We start from the raw sequence: 22505 nt of genomic DNA on the forward strand, positions 1-22505 counted from the left end.
GGAGCTGAAGGATCTGACCTCTCCCCAACCCCCACTTTTTTGTTCTATAGCCATCCTTCATGTTTGCCTAGATCACAGTATTTTATCACTGTGTTGTTATGATTGCCTTTTAATTTACCTGACCTTAGGTTCTTGGTTTCATAAGCAGGGAACTTGTTTTTATCAACTTTTGTGTACTTAATTGCTAGTACATACATTGTGAAGGTCCAGTAACTATGTTGATTGAATGAGAGTAATTCTTTGTAAGTAGAGATTAGATTCCAAGTTCAGAGTAACGAAAAAAAGTTTTAAATGTTATCTTATTCTTACACGTATTCATATAATTAAATATTAAAATACTTTAAGCACATTAACTAGGAATCCAAAATAGAGAAAATAAAAGTTAGTTTCATCAGTACATAATTGCTCATCTTAGTGAAAAGGGAAGAGCTGGGGCAGGCAAATTAAGACATGAACTTTTCAAAAAGATCAGGGTGAGGGGACATTAAAGCCGACATTTAGGACATAACCATGCAAATCTTGTAACATTTTAGTGTTCTTGTTGTATTAAATCTGAAATCTAGGTATTTTTGTACCAGTTATATTTAGAATATTTAAATCATTTACATGGTGGCATTCTTTAATTTTTCCATTGGGTTATATAAGACTAAAACAGATATATATATATATATATGTATATGATGTAAGGCTTTTAAGAATACTAAGGAATAGACAAAAGTGTTTAGAGTTGCTTAAATTTTAGAAGAAACTTAATTTTTGTCCATGTGTAAAACAATGTACAATGTATCTTTTAATTCCAAAGGGCACAAATTGAACTTGAAGTTAATTAAGAAAAGACCAAATGTTTGTCATTGAAATTTAAAGTTATGGATAAAAATCTTGGATCTTTCTAGCATGATTTTTTTAAATTGCAGTTATTAAGGAGAGAAACAATTGTGGTGTTACTAAGGTAATTTGGGGTTGAATGTCTCATTTTGTAAAGATGAGGGAAGTTGAAGGTTTTGTTGTACATCTTAGCTTGGATATGTTTTAATTTTCCTCAAAATCTGATTTTTGTCAGGCTTCCTTTCTGTTATAATTCCCCTTGCTCAATTGCGTTTTTGTTATGGAAATGTATATTTGGCATTTTCAAAATAAATTACAGCTTTTCTTTTTTGGAAAATTTATTAAAACATATTAATATTCAGACCTTTAAAAACGATAATGGATTTCAGATGCCAAGATTTTCATAACTTTATTCCTTGTAATCGTAACAAGTGGCAAGAGAAGATAAAGTGTTCTTAGGGGTTCCAATAATCTATCAGTTAGAACCTATTTGAAGCATCTTGTTCTTCAAATATAATTGATTTCTAGAAATAAGGTTAAATAAGTTAAACACTAAAATTACTGGATATTGTATTTAAGTTGATATTTCCACAGGCAGTGAAGTAACAAGCAGTAAATTGTTGTGATTTGGTTTTCTTAAATAAGAATTTTAACATAGAAATTTGGCATAGTAACTAAAAGAATTTTTTAAATGTATGCCTTTAGAAAAGATGATTTGATAACTGTTTCTTCTTATGCAACTCATGTTTCAAATCCAGTAATACTTTGAAGAGCTTAAGGTATTTTGGTAGAAGCCTGCATGAGAATATACTTTTATCTTTATTCACATGCTTATAAGAGTCACAGTTATATCACTCATATCTATAAATAATATTTCTTATTCAGAGATTATATTTCACACTGGTACTGTGAACATTTTATTTGCCCAGGAAAAGAATCAGTGGGTGGTTAAGTCTTCTGAATTACAGACTGTGGTTGATTTTAGAATTTGGGATGAGGAATGATTCTTATGAAATGTGAAAGAAAAGTCTATATGTTTTAGTCAACCAATGTTATGTTATTGGTATAATCCCAAAGTCTTTTGGGAGGGGGGTGGACGCAATTTTTTCCTTAGAAGGAATTTTCTTAAAAATATATATTTAGCCATTTAGCTTTTTAAAATCTCTCTCATGTATTGGCATTTTGCTAGGAATATAGAGATGTGTAGAACATGGTTTTCTCCCTCTGGGAAATAATTATAGAGGGCTGATAAGTAATGTGTTAAATTTTAAAATAATTTAATTTTGGGGTGCCTGGGTGGCTCAGTGGGTTAAGCCTCTGCCTTCAGCTCAGGTCGTGATCTCAGAGTCCTGGGATTGAGCCCCGCATCAGGCTTTTTACTCAGCAGTGAGCCTGCTTCCCCCTCTCTCTGCCTGCCTCTGCCTACTTGTGATCTCTCTTTCTGTCAAATAAATAAATAAAATCTATAAAAAATTTTAATTTAAAACATAGAATTATTTAAAGTGTTATATTTATGTGCAAAAAATTGTTTACCCTCATCCTACTCATTCTTCTTCCTCACTATGTTACTGAAACTGTTCTTATCCAAACCAGTAACCTCCTTAGTTTTATGTTTATGTCTCTTTGGTTATGTTTTATGGTTATGTTTTTGGTATTTCATTTGACCTTTCAGTGGCATTTAACACAGTTGAGTGACCTTGAGCCATTCCTGGTGTTCCTTCTTGCTGACTGATCTTTCTCACCCCTGTCTGTCATCTCAGTGTTAGAGTGCTCCAGGTCTCTGGCTACCCCCCCAGTCTCTAGTTTCTCCTCGAGAATCCAACCCTCTTCTAATACTGCTTAAGTGCTTATGACTCCTAAATCTATGTTTTCAGCACCAATCAGCCCTGCAGTTTCTGGACTTACGTATTTAACTGCCTACTGGCCTTCTTGAATGTATAATGCACACATCAAACATCACACATTCAAAGCTGTTTTTGATTTTGACAGTTTGGGCCCTCACTGCCTAATTTTTAATTCCCATTATTCCTATTTTTCCTTAGAAATATCACTCCATTGAGTTGTTTAAGCCAAAAACCTAGGAGTTTTCTTGGTCTATTTCTCCTTCACCAGTCACATCTAAAGTGTGTTAGCAATGTCCTAGCAGTTTTACCTTCAAAACATATTCTGAATCCTTCTTATCTCTTCTTGTAACCACACCATCTAAATTCAGTATACCCTTTCTTTCTTGGACTATTGCAGTAGACTTCTTACCAGTTTTCTTATTTCCACTTCTTCTCTTAGCCCTGAGAGCTATCTTTAAAACACAAATCAGGTCAGGTCACTTGCCTGTGTGCAACCCTCTAGTGGCTTCCCATCATGCCTAAAATAACATCCAAATTTCTTACTTTGGCTTGGTCCCACATGATCTGGCCTCTGCCTGCCTTTCTGACCTCATTTTTATCATTTTTCAACCTGATCCACCACTTTCTTCATTGTAGTTCTTGTAACCTCTTTTTGGCCTAAAATTACTAAGTTCATCTCTACTTTAGGTCCCAGCCCTTTGCCTAGAAATCTTTCCTCCCTTTTCTTAATCCATTCCCAATATTGTACTATATGCCAAAGACTGTTCTAGGACTTGAGGATAAAGCAATGAATAAGACACAGGGACATACTCTTTGGCATTTTTCTTATGCCTTTTGTCTGGAGCGTTCCTTGAATATGCAACCTAAAATAATCTCTCTGAAACTTTTTTCAACTCTCCCAGATGGCGGCTTCTTTTTTTGATGCCACATTTTATGTAGTTTATTTAATCTCTACCTTTAAGGAGCTCACATTGTAGTTGGAGGTGGAATAGGGTGGAGAGTGCAATAAATATGGTGAGTAAAATGTATGTTAGATGATAAAAAGTGCTAAGTAGAAAAACATAAAGCTACAGCAAAGTACAGAGGAGAATGGAGTTGTAATTTTAGATAGGGTGGTCAGGGCAGGCCTCCGTGAAGTTGACATTTGAATATCATCATGTGTTCCAGGTTGTGATATAACTCGTAGATTTGTGTCAATATAAAATAAAAATATATAGTTTTCACAGACTTTTTGTCCAAAGTAAATCTACTTTATTCTCTATGCTTCGTTAGTTGCTTTCAGTTTTCACAGCTCACATTAACTTCATCTTCCCATTTGTTGCTTGCTATCTTTAGCTTCCTTCCCTTTCCTGTATCCACAAGTCTGTGTTTCTTCCAATTCTGAACTTTAATCAATAGAACTTGAAATACAGTACTGTATAAAAGTTTCTAACTAAAATGTTTGCATTTATCTTATATAGACGGTCTTTTTTTTTTTTTTTAAAGATTTTATTTATTTATTTGACAGAGAGAGAAATCACAAGTAGATGGAGAGGCAGGCAGAGAGAGAGAGAGAGAGGGAAGCAGGCTCCCTGCTGAGCAGAGAGCCCGATGCGGGACTTGATCCCAGGACCCTGAGATCATGACCCGAGCCGAAGGCAGCGGCTTAACCCACTGAGCCACCCAGGTGCCCCTATAGACTGTCTTAATTCAGAGATTGACAAAGCAAAATTGTATGAAAGTTACATTTTTTTCTTGAGATTTAAACCCTGTCCTTATATACCTTGCTGAAACACCATACATAACAGCTTTTTTTTTTTTTTAAGATTTTTATTTATTTGAGAGAGAATGAGAGAGAAAGAGAGCATGAGAAGGGGGAGGGTCAGAAGGAGAAGCAGACTCCTTGCCGAGCAGGGACCCCGATGGACCCCGATGAGGTATTCCATCCCAGGACTCCAGGATCATGATCTGAGCCGAAGGCAGTTGCTTAACCAACTGAGCCACCCAGGCACCCCCGTAACAGCTTTTCTACCATTTCTTTTAAAAATTTAAGTACAAGGCATAGTAGTAATTGGCTTTTATAAAAAGTTAAGAGTTGTTCAGGAAAGCTACTGAACATTAGTTAAAATTCATTAGGCCTTAATGTCCCACAAAAAAAGTATTTGGCATGTATAAAGCCTGTCCTCACCTTATTTATAATTTATTTCTAACTTGTTGAGTTACATGTAAGTAACTTTCATTTTTTTCCCCTCTATTTTTTGCTATGTTCCAATGGATTTGCCTTTCCTGTTTGGACTGAATGTGTCATACACAATTCTTGGAATTCCTCATTTACTGTTCCTCTATGGATCTGTTCTGTTGGAATCTGGAACACTGGAATGATGGAAATGTGTTCTTTACAAAGTAGCTGTGAGTATATGAGATAATTTATACAAAGATGTTTTCAGTCTAAATTAACTTAAATTTAACGTACAGTTCAATGAAATATGAGCTAAGGAAGCCTTACATTTAATATATATTTTTAGCTTAATGCATAGTAAGCTTTCATATATTTGATTTTAAAATACTATACTGTGATTAGTATCCTAGTAAGTCTTTAAAATTAGCTTTTCCATTTAATTGGCTTGGTTATTCTATCAACATTTGGCTTAAAGATTAGTTCATATGATTCAAAAAAAATTGCTAAAAGTTGGTGGATGGATTTTGTTACATGTGATGCTAGTGAGGAATGCAGATTGCTGTTTAAATCCAAGTGTGTTGAGTTAATGCTTTGATTTCATGAGTATTTCTTTTTTTAAATGAGATATTAAATGTGTCATAAACTTTTAAGAGAAATATGTACCTCTTAGGAATATTTTGCCATTATATTTTAAAGATGACTAAGACCTACCTCTAAGTAAAATTAACCGGTAAGACTACTCACTCAGATGGTCTAAAAACTATGGACAGTTTTTCTCAGCACTGGGTAAGTTAAAAGTCAGATTTAATTACTACACCAATTTAATAGTAGGTTTCTTTGAATTACTCATGAAGCTATTGTTGAGATCAAAGAATCAAAAACCATGCAGAAAACTGAATTCTGATTTTCTTTAAAATCTGGATAAATCTGATGTCCCTGATGAGGGAGGCAACAGGATCATTTGAAATGCTGAAGTGGCGTAATTGGACCTGGTATTAATAGCTTGAAAGATACTGTTCACTGATTGACTTGGCCGTAAGAACTTCTAAGAATTTATGAGAAAATTGTTTTAAACTCAACATTTGACTTCATTTCATGAATAAGAAGATAAATTTCAAGAAATTCTTACCTGTGGTGATTAGTATGAGTAAAGGGATAATTAAGAGAGTTCCTACTATAAAGGTATTTGAATTTTTTTTATCCTGAAAAACACTATTTTTTAAAAAAAATTTTTTTTTTTTTTTAGCTGATTGGTCAGAATCTTGTTATTGACTAATTGTAAGTTGAAATCTTTGCTCTGAGGAAGGTTTCTTTGGTTTTTATTTTTTGCCCTTGGGTTTTTATAATTGACCATTATATTGTCAAATCAACTCATACTCCTAATTCACTTTGTCTTTTGCTGTAGTTAATACTTTTATTGGTAACACTATAAAATCAGTTTGACTTGCCATGGATAATAGTTTTTACAGTTTTCTAAAATAGGTTATTGACAGGAATTTGAAATACATGACAGAAGAGTTTTGTTGATACATGAATAACTTGGCCCTTTTTACTTTTCTCAGCAACAGAAAAACCTTGAAGGCTATGTGGGATTTGCAAATCTCCCAAATCAAGTATACAGAAAATCAGTGAAGAGAGGGTTTGAATTCACTCTTATGGTCGTTGGTAAGATATGTTTTCTTACTAAAATTGGATTTTGATCTGAGTTTTAAGTTATTAATCAGCTCTGAATGAATTTAAGAAGACAGTAGCCTAAATGACTGTAGGAATCGTGTTATATCTTATGTGAATACATTTTTTAAAATGATTCTATTTATTTATTTGAGAGAGAGAGAGTGCTAGCTCATGAGCAGGGGAAGGGGCAGTAGACGTCTCACTGAACAGGGAGCCCCACACGGGAATCCATCCCAGAACCCTGAGATCATGACCTGAGCCGAAGTCAGATGTTTAACCTACTGTGCTACCCACATGCCCCTTATGTGAGTACATTTTAAAATTTAAACTGGTGGCATGATAGGATTTATATATTTTTTAGCCCCCTTTTTTTTTTTTTTTTTAAAGGTAGCACAATTTTAAAAACAAAGTTGAAAAGCCGTGGTGGTAGAGGAATATAACACTGTAAAGAAATTCTCTTCAATTGGTAATGCTACAAAAGGAAATAGTGTCTTGTGGTTAGTTATTACAGGCTAATTTTATTCTCTGGCTTATATACTATAGAGGAGTCATATCACATGAGTATTTAACTTAAACATACGTGCTCTGAATTTGAGAAAGAAGGGTGGGGTAGAGGTTCATAATCATGCAAGTGATTACCCTGGAAATTCATTCAGTGAGTATAAGCTCTGTAGTGAGTGAAATACAGCTTTCTTCTCTAATTCAGTTACATTTTTCTTAAGTGTTTTATCCTCTGAGCACCATACCCTACCTGAAGTTCATTTTAAGAGATTGTCAAAGGTTATTTTGACTGTATGTTGGTACCATCGTTGTTATATTTGAAGAGACAGTATATCATATATAAGATTAGTAATCCTTTTTTTTTTTAATTAGAGAGAGCAAAAGAGGGAGCACAAGCAGGGGAGTGGGAGAGGAAGAAGCAGGCTTTCTGCTGAACGGGGAGCCTGATGCGGGGCTTGACCCCAGGACTCTGGGATCATGACCTGAGTTGAAGGCAGAGGCTTAATGACTGAGCCACCTAGGTGCCCCAGATTAGTAATCTTAAATGTATAATAATTTTACTTCATAGAAGCTGACTCCTGTCTACAGCCATACCACCCTGAACATGCCCGATCTTTTCTGATCTTGGAAGCTAAGCAGGGTCGGACCTGGTTAGTACTTGGATGGGAGACTGCCTGGGAATACCAGGTGCTGTAGGCTCTTTTGAAAGTAAATCGTAAGGATGATGAAACTTTGTATTTCTCTATACGTTTTAAGAAGGTGAAAGGTAGGATAATGGATACACTGTCCTTGACAAAGAAAATTGAGTTAATACTTTGTCTTTTTTGTACTGTTCATTAATTTTTGCTAATTATGTTCAACTCCTATTGTTTTTATTTGGGTATTGAATATTAGATTCATTGAATTAGCTCTGAAATAACTCCTTCATTAGAGGCGAGAATACTTTATCAATCAACTGGAATATTTTACCAGACGATCACTTTGTGGCTGTTGGAAGTGTATGTGTTGTGATAGTTAAAGTAGTTAAAGCATGGTACAAAGTCTGCAAACTTGATGTTTGGTAGAGTTGGTTAACTTGCCTGTTTCTGGTTGAGTAGAAGCATAGTATGCCCAGCTGGCAAATTGCTACTGTGAAGCAGAGGTCAGTCTAGATAGATGGATGGATAAAACATGCAGAACATACCTTTCCTTTTATAGGGCAGTTAACATGATCATTACATGTAAAGGAATACTAAATCTTACCTTTACTTATATAACATTTATGATCTTAAGTGACAGACTGTAAACAAATAAAAGATCTTTTTGTAATTTGTAAGAAAAATTTCTAGATCTGTTAGAACTATAACAATTTAAAAAATTTTTCAATATTAAAATTTTAGTTTGAAGAGTGACTTCTTGAACATATACTTAGTAGAATAATATCTCGGGATCAAGGCCAGATATTTGGTTTAAAAATCTCGAACATTTTTCCAGGTGAAAAAAAATTCAAGTCAGCTGAAATGATTTTAGAGGAAATAGGGAAAGTATCTTACTAGTTTGTGAAATACAGCTTTTGTCTTTTCTTTTTCTCAATATGACTTCAGCTGAGATTAAAGGAGAATGGGTGTTAATATCCTGACCCACTTCACCTTGAATGTTATTGTTTAGTTAGCTGTCTCTGTATAGACTTGTTGAATGCAAGGAGTGAATCTTTTCATCTACGTAGTTGAGGAGTGTCTAACACATAGTCATCTTTTAAGTAAGTGTCTAATACTTGGTTGGTTTTTCTGACTTTAAGCCAAATATAACAGTATTGTTTACAAATCACAGAAAGCTAAAGCTAACCTTGCTTTATTATTCTTAACTGTGGGTTCTTCCTTATAAGCTAGTTCCTCATTTTTTTTTTTTTAATTTAAATTTTACTTAGTTAACATGCAGTGCAGTAATGGTTTCTGAGAATTAAATGACCATCACATACAACACCCAGTGCTCATCACAAGTGCCTTCCTTCATACCCATCACCAATCAGTCAATCCCCCATCAACCCTCAGTTTGTTCTCCATCCTTAAGAGTCTCCTATGGCTTGTTTTCCTCTCTCTTTTTTTTTTACCCCCTTCCCATACATATGTCTGTTTTCTTTCTTAAATTCCACATATAGGTGAGATCATATGGTATTTATCTTTCTCTGACTTATTTTATTTAGCATAATATACTCTAGCTCTATCCACATCATTGCAAATGGCAAGATTTCATTCTTTTGATTGCTGAGTAATATTCCATTTGTGTGTGTGTGTGTCACACATAGATGTACGTACACATCTTCTTTATCCGTTCATCAGTGGATGGACATTTGGGCTGTCTCCATAGTTTGGCTATTGATGATAGTGCTTCTGTAAACCTCAGAGTGCATGTAGCTCTTTGAATCTGTATTTTTGTATCATTTGGATAAATACCTAGTAGTGTAGTTGCTGGGTCATAAGGTAGTTCTATTTTTAACGTTTTGAGGAACCTCCGAACTTCTCCAGAGTAGCTGCATCAGTTTGCATTCCCACCAACAGCGCAAGAGGGTTCGCCTTTCTCCGCATCCTTAGCAGCACCTGTTGTTTCTTGTGTTGTTAGTTTTAGCCATTCTGTAAGTCCTCAGTTTTGAGATATAAACTCAGAATAGTTTTAGTTTTTATAAGGATTCTTGATTTAAGACTTATATATTGATACAAACTGAAAATCTATATTAACATTTGATTTCTTTGAAACTTCTTTGTTGGAAAACCTTTATCCAATAACCTTGCCTCAAAAAAGCAGAATTTATTGAGTATTTATTTAAGTGCCTTCTTTGTATCAGGGAGGCATAGTGTATATTCCCATATCTTAAAGGAATTTATAATTTAGACAACATAAAGTACACATAAAAAGGTAAGTAACATTTCTGGGAAGTATATATGAATCAATGGAGTCATACAAAATCAAGGGTCATAGAAGTTGAAGGATTTGGAGAACTTGTCCCTGGTTAGAGATTATTTCTGCCTTATTTGAGAAGGAGAGGTATTAGGACAGATTTTTAAAAGAACAGAATTGGGATAGACATTTAGTGGTTGGTCCACTTGGGAAGAAATAGCCAATACCTGCATAACCTTTTATGTATCAGGCAGTGTTCTGAGTGTGTACCTCACTCATACCTTAACAACGATCCTATGAAGTCGGTATTTCTATTCCCATTTTAGAGAGGGAAAAACTGAGGCATAGAGAGATTAGTTACTTGCCCCTGGTCACATTGCTAAGCAAATGGTAAAACCAAACTCAGTCTACTTCTCAGTCTGGTGTGTTCTTAAGTACTATGCAGAGGCTCATTTGAGGGTATTGGATAAAGTGTGCCCAGTATGCCTTGAACTTATATGATTTCATCTGGATGTTATGTTTTTCCTAAAAAAAAAAAAAAAAATGAAAGAGAGAAAAGAGAGGGAATAGCGGGGCAGGAATGATTGAGAATTAGAGAATTTAAATACTTGTGTGAGCAGTTTTTTTCTTCCATTGCACTGGAAAGAGTTGTGTGGCCTAGGGCAGGCATGAAGTGGGAGAGGTGAATTTTCTATTTCCCCAGTCATTTTCAGCTCCCACATACTTTCATATTGTGAATATTTTACCTTGCTGAATGTTAGTGTAGTGACAATATGGTGCACTAATATAAACTAGTTACTTTATATATTTTCAGACACAAGTATCTGTGTTGGTATAGGAATAAAAACAGGTTGTCAGTTTTGTATGTAATTGTGGTTTATACATGATACAGGGGTTTAAATTTGATTGAATATGATTAAATTTGCCCGAACATTGATTTTACCCATAAGGTATGACGTTATAATAGTTGAAAATTAGGCTGGAAAGGTAGGCTAGCCTAGATTTTGAAGAACTTGATTGCCACCAGGATAAATAGATTGGAATTCTTTTTTTTTTTTTTTTTAAAGATTTTATTTATTTATTTGACAGAGAGAGAGAGAGAGATCACAAGCAGGCAGAGAGGGAGGCAGAGAGAGAGGAGGAAGCAGGCTCCCTGCTGAGCAGAGAGCCCGACGCAGGCCTCGATCCCAGGACCCTGAGATCATGACCTGAGCCGAAGGCAGCGGCTTAACCCACTGAGCCACCCAGGCGCCCTAGATTGGAATTCTTGATTTTGAATCTTTATTTGAAAATTTAGTTTAAAACTCAGGGTCAAGCATATCAAATAATGAAGACACTTAGGTCTCTAATTCAGCAAATTGTCAAACAGATTAGGGCTTGAAATTTGACTGTCTCTTGTGTGCTTCTTAATTAGACTCGACTATGCTGAGAAGTAAAATGTTAATTATAAAATCCTAATTTTACTAGAATTCTCCAGGATTTTAGAACTCAGACTATGGATTGCTTTATCTTACCAGAAAATATTTTTTAAAACAAGTGATATTAAATCTATTATTTTGAATTTTTTTTTTAAATTGAAGTATAATTGACCCTACAGTATTATTAGTTTCAGGTATACAATACAGTGAATTGAAAGTTCTGTGCATTAGTCATAAATGACCTTATCATCTGTTACCATACAAAGTTATGACAGTATTATCGACTGTATTTCCTATGCTGTACTTTTCATTCCCATGACTTATAACTAGAAATTTGTACTTTTAATTCTTAGAGGATAAAATCCACAGTTCTGTCATTTCTGCAGTTTTGAACTTCACACAATTTTTATGGTAGAGATTTTCTCTATTTAGTGTTTGTCATGATATATTTGACCTATACCAAATGTCTTTAGTAGCAGGATTGACATTTCTATTTTGTCAATGGGAAGGAACTTAGACTGCTTTAGCCATTTTGGGTTTATCATAATGTGTTTTTTGTATATATGACTTGTAAGCTAAAGTTTAGGAAGTGTATAGTTGGTAATAGGATATACATTGTCATAATTGTCATTTTCTCTCACCTTCATGTTGGTGTTTGAATTGTAAGAACATCCAGAGTTATTTGAAGAAACTGAAAGGTAATATTGACTCATTTTGTTTTTAGGTTGTTCGGCATTCTGTGATATGTGTAATTCTGGATTTAAGATATGTTGGAGACTTGAATGCTTTGAGTAATATTTCAAAAATTTCTTCCTTGAGCTCTATTTTTATTTTACTTTTGGTAATAAAAGTAATCAATGATTGTGCAATATTGTGAATATAGAAGAACCACTGAATTGTACACTCTAATGTGGTGAAATTTATGGTATGTGGATTTTATCTTACTTACAAGAAGTAACTTAAAGCAGAGGAAGTTTTGGGAAAAAAGAAATCACATACATCCACATATTCACTATTTTAATTTTAAAATTCGTTCTAGGTTTTTCATCTGTGTATTTTAAGATGTGCTTTTGTAATAAAGATAATGTGTTTCATTCATAAAAATTAGGAAATGCAGAAAAGCAAAATGAAAATAAATATTACCAAAACCTGTCACTGAGTTATCTATCTATGATGTTCCATGATTGCTCTCTAAAATAAGCAGTAAATTGTGATCATCTTTTGATGTTAGGTATTCTTTGAATACCTAACTAGCTATGCTTGTGTCATAGACTTTAATGACTTATATAGGTTGGGTATTCCATAATTTGCCATGTTGTTCAACATCAGGATAAATTTTTTTAAAGATTTTTACTTATTTATTTAACAGAGAGATACAGTGACAAGCGGGGGAGTGGGAGAGGAACTTGGACCCTGGGATCATGACCTGAGCCTAAGGCAGATGTTTAACGGCTGAGCCACCCAGGCACCCCAGTCAGGATAATTATATATAAACACGATTATAGTTCTGTCTGTCCTTGTATTTTTAATCAATTCCTTAAGATAAAGCTTTGGAAGTTTGAATTCCTGTGTTTAAGGGTTTTATTTTATTTTATTTATTATTATTGTTTTAGATTTTATTTATTTATTAAAGAGAGAGAGAGCGAGAGAGTGCACGCAAGCACAAGCAGGGGAGAAGTAGGGAGCCGAGCAGGGAGCCCAACATGAGGCTTGGGATCCCAGGATGCTGGGATCATGACCTGAGCCAAAGGCAGACGCTTAACAGATTGAGCCACTCAAGCACCCTTAAGCATTTTAGTAGATAATGCCAAATTGCCCTAAAATAGTTTGTATACCATTTTGCCCACTTACCTAGTGTTGACAATATTCTTTTCTGTGCATACTCTCAACGATGGGTATTATAGTCTTTTTTTTGTTTTTTTTTTTTGCCAATCTAATGCCTAAAAATTGGTATCTTATTTTCATCTGTATTTTATTGTTGCTGGTTACCTTACTTTTTTTTTTCCTAGTATTTATTTTTAATATTAATTCTTTCGTAAGTAGCATGTTCTAGTTTAATTTAAAAAGCTCTGCTCATTTTTTTTCTTTAATAAGATACAGGACTCCAGGGCATTTATTATTATTACTATTCATATTATTATTAATAATAGTAGTAGTTAGTATTTGTTATTAGATATTGGCATTTTTTGCCAGAATTTTTTCTGTGTTGTAACTTGACTTTATGTTGTCCATGCAATCTTTTTTCTTATGGCTTTTGTTCTCCATGTCTTCCTTCTTGGTTCGGGATTACTGGGAATTCCACTGTATTTTATCTAAGTATATAGACTAAAGGTTTAACTTTTTATTCTGTAATCTTAAATCCATATGGTTGTTTTTTTTTTTTTTTTTAAAGATTTTATTTATTTATTTGACAGACAGAGATCACAAGTAGGCGGAGAGGCAGACAGAGAGAGAGGAAGGCAAGCAGGCTCCCTGTGGAGCAGAAAGCCCAATGCGGGGCTGGATCCCAGGACCCTGGGATCATGACCTGAGCCAAAGGCAGAGGCTTTAACCCACTGAGCTACCCAGGTGCCCCAGTTTGTTTGTTTGTTTGTTTGCTTGCTTTTTTGTTTTGATGTGAGATGTGAGACAGGAATTTGGTTTATTTTATTTTTCAAATGGCTAAGTAGTTCTCCCCAAACCATTTATTAGAAGCTTGATTTTTAAAAGATAATATGTGCGGGGTTGGTTCTCTTTCCAACCTTTGGTTTATTTCATTCAGTAGTTCTTCCTCATATAAGTACCGCATTATTAGAGTTATAAATTTCAGTAATTATGTCGTGACTTGTGTAGGAAGATGACTAGAGTTTATGTTAATTTAGGGAGATCGGCAAACAATATGTAAAATAATTACAGATTATATTATTTTCTAGGAAGAAAATAAACATGGTGGCATCTGTTTAGAGTTATCAGAGCAGATCTGCCTCTCTGAAAAGAAGACTTTTCTGTAACAATACCTGAAACACATGAAAATTAGGAAATACTAGAAAGAAGTAAAAATGATGAGATAATTTTTAATATTTTGCTGTAGTTATCCTCAATATTTTCCTTTTTACAGTTGCATAATATTTCCACCTGTGGCTATCTCAAATTTTAACCATTGCTTTTTCATTTGATATTTGAGTGATTCGCTCTCTTTGATCTCATAGTAATGCTACAGTAAAAATTTATGGAATGGAAAATTTGGTCAACATTTTAACTATGATGTTTAATGGCTGCATAATATTCTAATCTATAACTGAATATACCGTAATTTTTGTATCTTATTTCTCCACTAATGGACATTAACTTTGTTTTTACCCCTTCCCTGTTACAAATAACATGGCAGTGAAGATTCTTAAACAAACAGGGCTTGTGTATGTGTATTGGGAAGCAAAGGGCAGTATCTTTATTCATTTGTTGATAGTCCCTGAAGGAGGATTATTGTAGCAAATTTTTTCAGCATTTCTGTGGCTCTTGGTACATATTGGCAAATTGTTTTCTTAAAAGTTTGTTCTATTAACTATATATTTTTAAAAAAGAGAAAATATTTTCTGCCTAATTTGAGATGTATAGTATAATTGAAGGTGGAGCTATTAATTCTCTGGATGCTGAAGGGAAGAATGTAAATGTAGTTGAAGACACTGTAAGGGAATAGTAAAGGAGGACAAAAGTATACCAGTTAACTACAACATTAAATGATAACTGGCATAAGAAATATACAAACAGCATAATATGAGAGTTGGAGAAATAAGACTATGGCTAAAAAGCAGACCACTGTCTTCAATCGTACGCTATTTCCTGGGAAGATGGTACATGATATTTTTAGTAGTCAGAATATCCACATTTTATACATTTAATTCTTTATCTGATTTACTTTCAGCATTTTAATTGTGGAAAAGTATAATTTAGAAAAACACAAAGCAGTTTTATAGACTGAGAGTTTTTCAGTCTTGTAATGGGATAATGCCTGGATTGACATACATAAGAAATGTACTCTGGATAATATCCCCATTTCATTTAGTAGGCTTAAAAAAAAGTCATTCAGTGTGATTTTTAAAATATATATAGGTTAATCCTTGAGTTATAATTCTTAATCTATTTTGACTTCTTTTACATGTTCTATCCTAATACAGTCTTTGAAAATAGATCATAGTCTATTGAAAATAGGGAGGTAGGTGGAGGGTTGGGGATAAAAGAGTACACTTATGATTAAAAACATGGCCACCCTTTTGACAGCCTTTCTGAGAGCACTAAAATAAATCTTATAGTAAATGGGGCTGAATTAGAGAAGACCAGTGAGAATGCTGATGTTTTCTAGCCATAGGGAAATTGTTTTCTTGATATTGAATATATTCAAGATTCATTCGATAGATGGACTGAAACAAAAGTTATGAAACATTTGTTTATTTTAATTATTGGTCTTTGGGACAGAAAAGAGGTTACATAGTCTATCAATATTACAATTTTAAAAGGTTTATTTGAGGGGGGAGCAGTGGGAGAGGGAGAGAAGCAGACTCCTGAATTTGGAGCCCTACATGGGACTGGACGCCACAACCCTGAGATCATGACTTGAGCTGAAATCAAGAGTCATATGCCCAGCTCAAGCCACCCGGGAACCCCTATCAATATTAAATTTTAAAAAGACTGGGCACTATATGCAAAGAAAGGTGCTTAGGACTTTGAAGACAAGGTAATGAAGGAAGCCCTTGTCAGTGCAAACTTCTTTACAGATTTTTCACACAGGAGAGTCTGTTAGTGTGTGGTTTTTCTCTTGGAATGACAGGGTGTTATTTCTTGATCCTTAAGGGTCAATTTTGAAATCATCCATAATCTAGGGCATGGGGATCAGGTACTATTAGATTTGGTCAGGTGGGTCCATCCTTTTCCTAGGTAATTTTGTTACTTGTCTCTGAAATCGTTTTAAATATGAAATGGTATTAATGTCTCTTCTTTGGAGCTATAACTAGAGACAGCTCAGCACCACAGGAGGTCACAATTTCCCCTTCATACTCTTAGTACATTTTTCTTTCCAAAGCATTTTAGAGCAATTAGAAATTGAGTGGTTTCTGTGTTAGTAACCAGGTTTACTCTGTTCCAAAGCAGGAAGTTCTCTATCATTTCATGCTTTAGTACGCAGCAGGAAGATTTTGTTGGAAAGATAATTTTATGCTAATAAACCATACTTGTTTCACCACTGAGCTTCAGAACATAAGAATTATTTTAAAGGTTGGAAAGATATAACCTGCCTGCCATGAAAGACCTTACAAAGGTGGTTAAAGTTGGGAAAGCCAACCTTGTTAGTTTTATTTAAATTTTCTGTTTGAATAAACAGAAACATATTTAAGTATATAATTTTCATGCATTTACATTTGAGTTTTTTAAATATATATTTTATAATGTAGGAGTGATAATTTAAGGCAGTAGCGAAGTTACTGATTCCAAATCAGATTTTTTAGGAGAAATGTGGGCAAACAAAATGAGTTCACGGACTAAATTTCCTGAAATAAAATTGAGATTTTTATTATTATTATTTTTTTCGGGATAGTTTGTGATATATAGATTCTCCAAAGGAGTTGTTATTTATCTAAAAAATTGGGAACTATAGGTACAAAGTAGTTTATGTAATTAGAAGCCCATGACATTGATTTATAGTGATTCTTGTGCTGAAATAATGTTTTAATTAATTTTGAAACAGTTCTAAGCACAAAAGTTACAAATACAGTATATAACTTTCTTTCCTTCCCCCTGCAAACATTTGAGATGCATGATACTTGTGTTTCCCTACCTTGGTATATTCTCTTATGTAATCATAATACACTATCAAAATCAGAAAATAACAAGTGTATATTTCTATACATACATATATGCTTACATATGGACACGGGAATGTTCATTTACATTTATATTAATCTGTATCTATCCCTCTCTACATTTGTATTGAAAACTGTTAAGTTCACACTGATATTTACAATTTCAGTTCATTACTTCAGGGGTCCTTCTACTTTTCATCTTTTCTTTACTAGTGTTTTCTGAGATAAGAAACCATTATCCTAATATGTTTATTTACTTGATCAGTTATGACTGTAGATAACTAATCAGCTATATTCCCCAGGCTCCTCCCCTCTCATTTCTGATGCAGTGACCCTGCTCACCCCTCTCAAATGCTATGACACCTCATACCATGCTAGTCTTCTCACATAGGTGCCCTCCTCATCCTGTTTAGGTTTAGGTCTTCTCCCAGGACGCCTTTCGAAGCCATCTTCATTTTGCGGTCTCTAACGCTCTGCTCTTAGGCTACTGTAGCTCTCCTTCCAACATGGTCTCCTTCCTTTCTCAGACCCAGATAATGATTTCTGGACTGAATTTTCAAGGAGGAAAGTAGAAGAGAAATAGCTGAAATAATTTTGAAGGCTTTAAAAACTTATATTTAATTATAGAATTAACTGGCCTGTGAGTAGAAGAAATAATTTGACTTTTTTTTGATGCTGAAAAGAAAGGTAGTAAAATTATAATTTGGGACTGCCATAAAAATGACTAATGGGGAAAAAACCTTGGAACTTTTAGCTTGAGAACTTTTGGTTGGCCTCCAAATTTATTAACAATTGAGACAAATATTTAGAAGGTTAATATTTAGAAGGAAGAAAACTTTAGACTTGGGGACTTCTGTTCTTGCACATAGCACCCTCGAGTAAGCAGATGATAGTGCATGTCAAGGAATCAAGGATTCAAATGTGAAGGATGTTTTGTGGTTCATTCTTAACTATAGCTTTTATGATAGGAGACTGTGAATTGTTTATTATTTTACAAGTGGTAATCACTACAGTAAAATATAATGGTGAGATTTCCATAGTATCTTGTCATGGTTCTAAGAATAGATTTTAATTGAATGATCATTAAGTCCTCTGATAAAACTGATCAGCAATAAAGTACTAGGAATTATGGATTAATAGGATAATATATAAATGAAAATGACCACTTCAACACTCAAAGGAATTTCCAGGGAAATGCATGCTACTAATTACAATTTAATTTAATAAATGCTTTAGTAGTACACATTTAAAGTGCCATGTAAAGAGTCAAGGGAGTTATTATTTGGGCTTAATGGGGATAATATCTTATTTGTCAGATGGGATAGAGGTCTGAAACCAGTAACTCTCTGTTGTGCTTAAATTTCAAATGACTAATTCATTTTGACAATTTTGTAAAATAGCTAGTTACAGTTATGCTTTTATTTATGTTTTTAGCATGTAATAAAGATCAGGTTTCTATATTTAACATAAATCTTCCTAATACTTAATATAGCAACTGCTGTATTAAAAAGGAATATGTTCTTAGCCTAGTTTTAAATTCTAATTTCTGCCACAAATGAGCTTTTTGACCTTGGCTAGGTCACTTTGAATCTCAGTTTCTTATCATACATTTATCAGACATTTTCTAGCTAGGTAAACAGACATTTACCTAGTTAGGTTTCTAAGTTAGGCATAGGGCTAAGATTAAAAAAGAGAGAGAGACATACCCCCTGAGAATCTGAGGATTTAGGATGGTGGTAGAGTGGAGACAGTTGGACAATAAAACTGTCTGCTATGTGTAATTACTCCTTTCTCACAGAGTGCTTGAGATAATTGAATATATGAATGTACTTTGTATATATAATGTATCTATTAAGTCTGTTAATAAGTAAAATATTAAAATCAAATTTTTACTTTAAAATATTTTTACTTAAAATATTAATTTTAAGCATATATTTATTAGCACATTTTTATGTCTTAATTTACTTTTAAGATCCAAATATCTGTGATGAGGAGAAAAGAAAGGTCAGGGTGGTTGAGAATGGTATGGCAGCTAAGAGGCTAAATACTTGATTAATTCTTTTTTTTTTTTTTTTTTTTTTTTAAAGATTTTATTTATTTATTTGACAGAGAGAAATCGCAAGTAGACGGAGAGGCAGGCAGAGAGAGAGGAAGGGAAGCAGGCTCCCTGCTGAGCAGAGAGCCCGATGTGGGACTCGATCCCATGACCCTGAGATCATGACCTGAGCCGAAGGCAGCGGCTTAACCCACTGAGCCACCCAGGTGCCCCGATACTTGATTAATTCTTACTTTGAACTTTTGCTTTGGCTGAATTCCTTTGATATAGACATTCAGGGTATACATGTTATCCTTTTATTTTGCAATTCAGTATAGCAGCAGAGCTCTTTTCTGGTGAGAGTCAGACGTAGCTAATTTGAAAGATGGTTGAGAATTTGCTCTTATTTCCCATTTTAAGCAAGGTAGCTTGCATTCTTGTTAATAAAGTATGATTTTTGTGCATGCCTGTTCTGTGCATTTCAATAAAAATGAAGTTTGGGTTTTGTTCAAGTTACTTATGTGACATTACTAATTAGTCTTAAGGGGTACACTTGCTTTATAGTTGCTACAGAATTAATGCTGTCCTTTGTAAACCTTTTGAGTATCTTATTTTTCCTTGAGTAGGTCAGGTATGTAATATCAGTGATATTAAGAATGAATCTTAGGGATTGTTTTTAGGATGACATTAAGATTTTGATTTTGAGGAGTGCCTGGCCGAATCAGATAGTTAAGCATCTGTTGATTTCTGCTCAGGCCATGATCTCAGGGTGGTAAGATTGAGCCCTGTATTGGGCTTCACCGCTGGGCATGGCATCTTCCTTTGCCCCTACCCACTCCATTTCCTCAAAAAAGATTTTAATTTTGAGTCTCAAAATTAATTTTTCTCATATAGATTGGTCTTTGCTTTTGTTGTTGAATCATGTTTCCATAAGATTTCGTGTCATTCAGCAATTAAGAGTAGTATTTCTGGTTCAAACCATCATTATAGATAATTTTGATTAAGGAAGAGACATTTTAAAATTTTAGTCGTCTAAAAGGCCAAATAAATGAAGAAATTAAATGAACTACATTTTGATCTCAGTTTGTTACCCTGGTTTCTTTAATCAATTTAATCTTGATTTGGGTTCACGTCCTGATCTCAGGGTGGTGGGATAGAGCCTTGCCTAGGGCTCCGTGCTCAGCAGGGATTCAACTTGAGATCCTCTCCCTCTCTCTCTGGCCCTCGTCCTGCTCATGTTTGTGCATGCTCTCTCTTTCTGTCATATGAATAAATAAAATCTTAAAAAAAAAAAGAATCTGGACTTCTTATTCAAGATGCTCATTCCTGGGAATTTGGGAGTCTGTGTTTTGACAAGAACTGTCCCTTACTCCCCATTCTGAAGTTTAAAGAGCACTGCTCTTAGTCTACTTTAATGTCCAGAGAAAGGAATTAAATTATACATTTCTTTGAAACGTAGTTGTATTTTTTGATAACTCGTGTTTTTAGATAGAACAAAGATATTAAGATACGTAGTTTTAAAGTAGTCTTCCTATAAATCTATTACTTGTTACAAAATAGTTTTCCATTGGAAATGTAATACAGAGGAGTAGAAAGAATGTTTTAAAAAGAAAGAGGAAATCACTAATTTTGATATATATTCTGTGTTTCTTAGGCAGAGCAGTAGTACCATATTCCTTTTTATGTGTTTTCTTCACCTAATGCAAGACAAGCATTTTTCCATGTCAAACAGGTTTTTAAAAGCAAAGTCTTATCACAGGTGCCCTCCTTAATACTTAAAGCAGCTGCGTAGCACTGCATGTTATATGTAAGTGATGAATTAGCAAATTCTACTCATGAAACTAATATTACACTATAAGTTAACTAATAAGAGTTTAAATAAAACTGGAAACATAAAAAAAAAAAGATTTTGGGAGGATAAAAAAATAAAAACTAAAAACTAATTCTCAGTGGCAGATTAATTTTATTTTTATGAGTGTATCATACTTAGCCTGTGCCCATTGTGGTACCCAAAAGATCGTCCTCCTACCCCAACTATTATTTGCAGCGTTTTTTCCCTTGTGCATTTGATCTTTGAAAGGGATGACATAGTCAAGGATGGGAACTGAAAATGTTATACCAACTTAAACAGTTACCATAGATGTGCCAGCATGTTTCAGCTTATCCTTGCCAAAATAGAGTAGAAATCTTTTTAAAATGCCAAATATAGCAAAATGATGTTGCTAAATTAGTATTAGACAAAAGTTCTGAATTTTAACTTGGAGGCCCTTGATTACTGATGTGAAATTTTTAGTTTAGCTTTTTCTGGTTTTGTTTGTTTGTTTGTTTGTTTTTTGGGTTTTTTTGGTCTAGCTTTTTATTAAACATTCATATCACTAACAACAATTTCTTTGTATGCATACTCATGCTGTTTTGTTTTGTTTTAAGAAATATGGGTAAGACAGATTAACAGAGTCACCAGTATAATTCATACAACCCACCATTGGTCCTTAGTGTGTAAGTTTTGGTATATGAGACTTGTAGAACTTGAAAGAATAAGTCAGGCATGTAGGTCAGTTGATTAAAGCCTGCCCACTTTGGCTTTGAAAGCCACTTCTTTAGAGCCACTTTATAGAATGTGCTCCCAGCCCAAGCATAAATCATCTCGTTGCTTCACCTCTTCTGTTCACTAGATCTCTAAGTAAAATTCTTTCCTTGGTATATTCTATTTCCTTTCCTGCTATCTTTCCCTTTACTTACCCTGTAGTGTTAACATTGGCTTTAAGCTGCCCTCTGTTCATAGAGCCCTCCACTCTGCTATTGCCACAAAATCTTTACTTAACTCTGATCAACGTTTCAAAACTATCCCGATTTCCCTCCAAATTAAAGCACTTATTTCCTTAGTAAATGCTGACCACAACTAGAAATTAGAGGAAAAGTCTGATTTTTCCCCACCAAGATATGAAGGACTAATAGTATTCACAAGAATACTTGACTTTTTAAGAAGGAATGTTTATTGAATGATCTTGGGCAACAATATGAAGAATTTGGAGGAAGATGAGGGGAGAGCTTGTAAACAGTATCTATCAATTTCAGCTCTTTTCAGTTTAGCTAAACAAACAGTTTAGCTGAACAACAGAAGCTTGATGTACAATCTAGGAGAAGTTGCAGACTGTAGCCTAAGTAAAGACTAGTGAGTGCATTTTAACCAAAAAGTTGTGGTAACCCATTTTGGAAATAATCATGAAAAGAATTTCCAAATAGACATTTATATATATATATATTTTGGTAACATGGTGATAAAAAGGCAGTTAATTGCTTAAACTGAGCTGTGTAAATGATACTTTTATCTCTGAATATAGCAAG

At 34.1% G+C, this 22505-nt stretch overlaps 1 protein-coding gene and 1 non-coding gene across 3 annotated transcripts in view; both read left to right on the forward strand.

Moving 5' to 3' along the window:
• The window catches only part of SEPTIN7 (septin 7), a 110191-nt gene that overhangs the window by 27430 nt on the left and 60256 nt on the right, over nucleotides 1–22505 (forward strand). The window contains exon 2 of one of the 2 annotated variants that reach the window (XM_059171551.1): nucleotides 6390–6492. The exons of the other annotated variant lie outside the window; for it this stretch is intronic. Within the exon in view, the coding sequence (XP_059027534.1) occupies nucleotides 6390–6492 (103 nt within the window). The remainder of the gene's footprint in view (nucleotides 1–6389; nucleotides 6493–22505) is intronic. 2 annotated transcript variants of the gene reach the window in all.
• Nucleotides 7583–7701, forward strand: LOC131830816 (5S ribosomal RNA). Its single transcript, XR_009353404.1, has one exon. It is a non-coding gene; the product is annotated as a 5S ribosomal RNA (ribosomal RNA).

Source organism: Mustela lutreola, chromosome 4 (genome assembly GCF_030435805.1).
Source record: "Mustela lutreola isolate mMusLut2 chromosome 4, mMusLut2.pri, whole genome shotgun sequence".
Lineage (NCBI taxonomy): Eukaryota > Metazoa > Chordata > Mammalia > Carnivora > Mustelidae > Mustela > Mustela lutreola.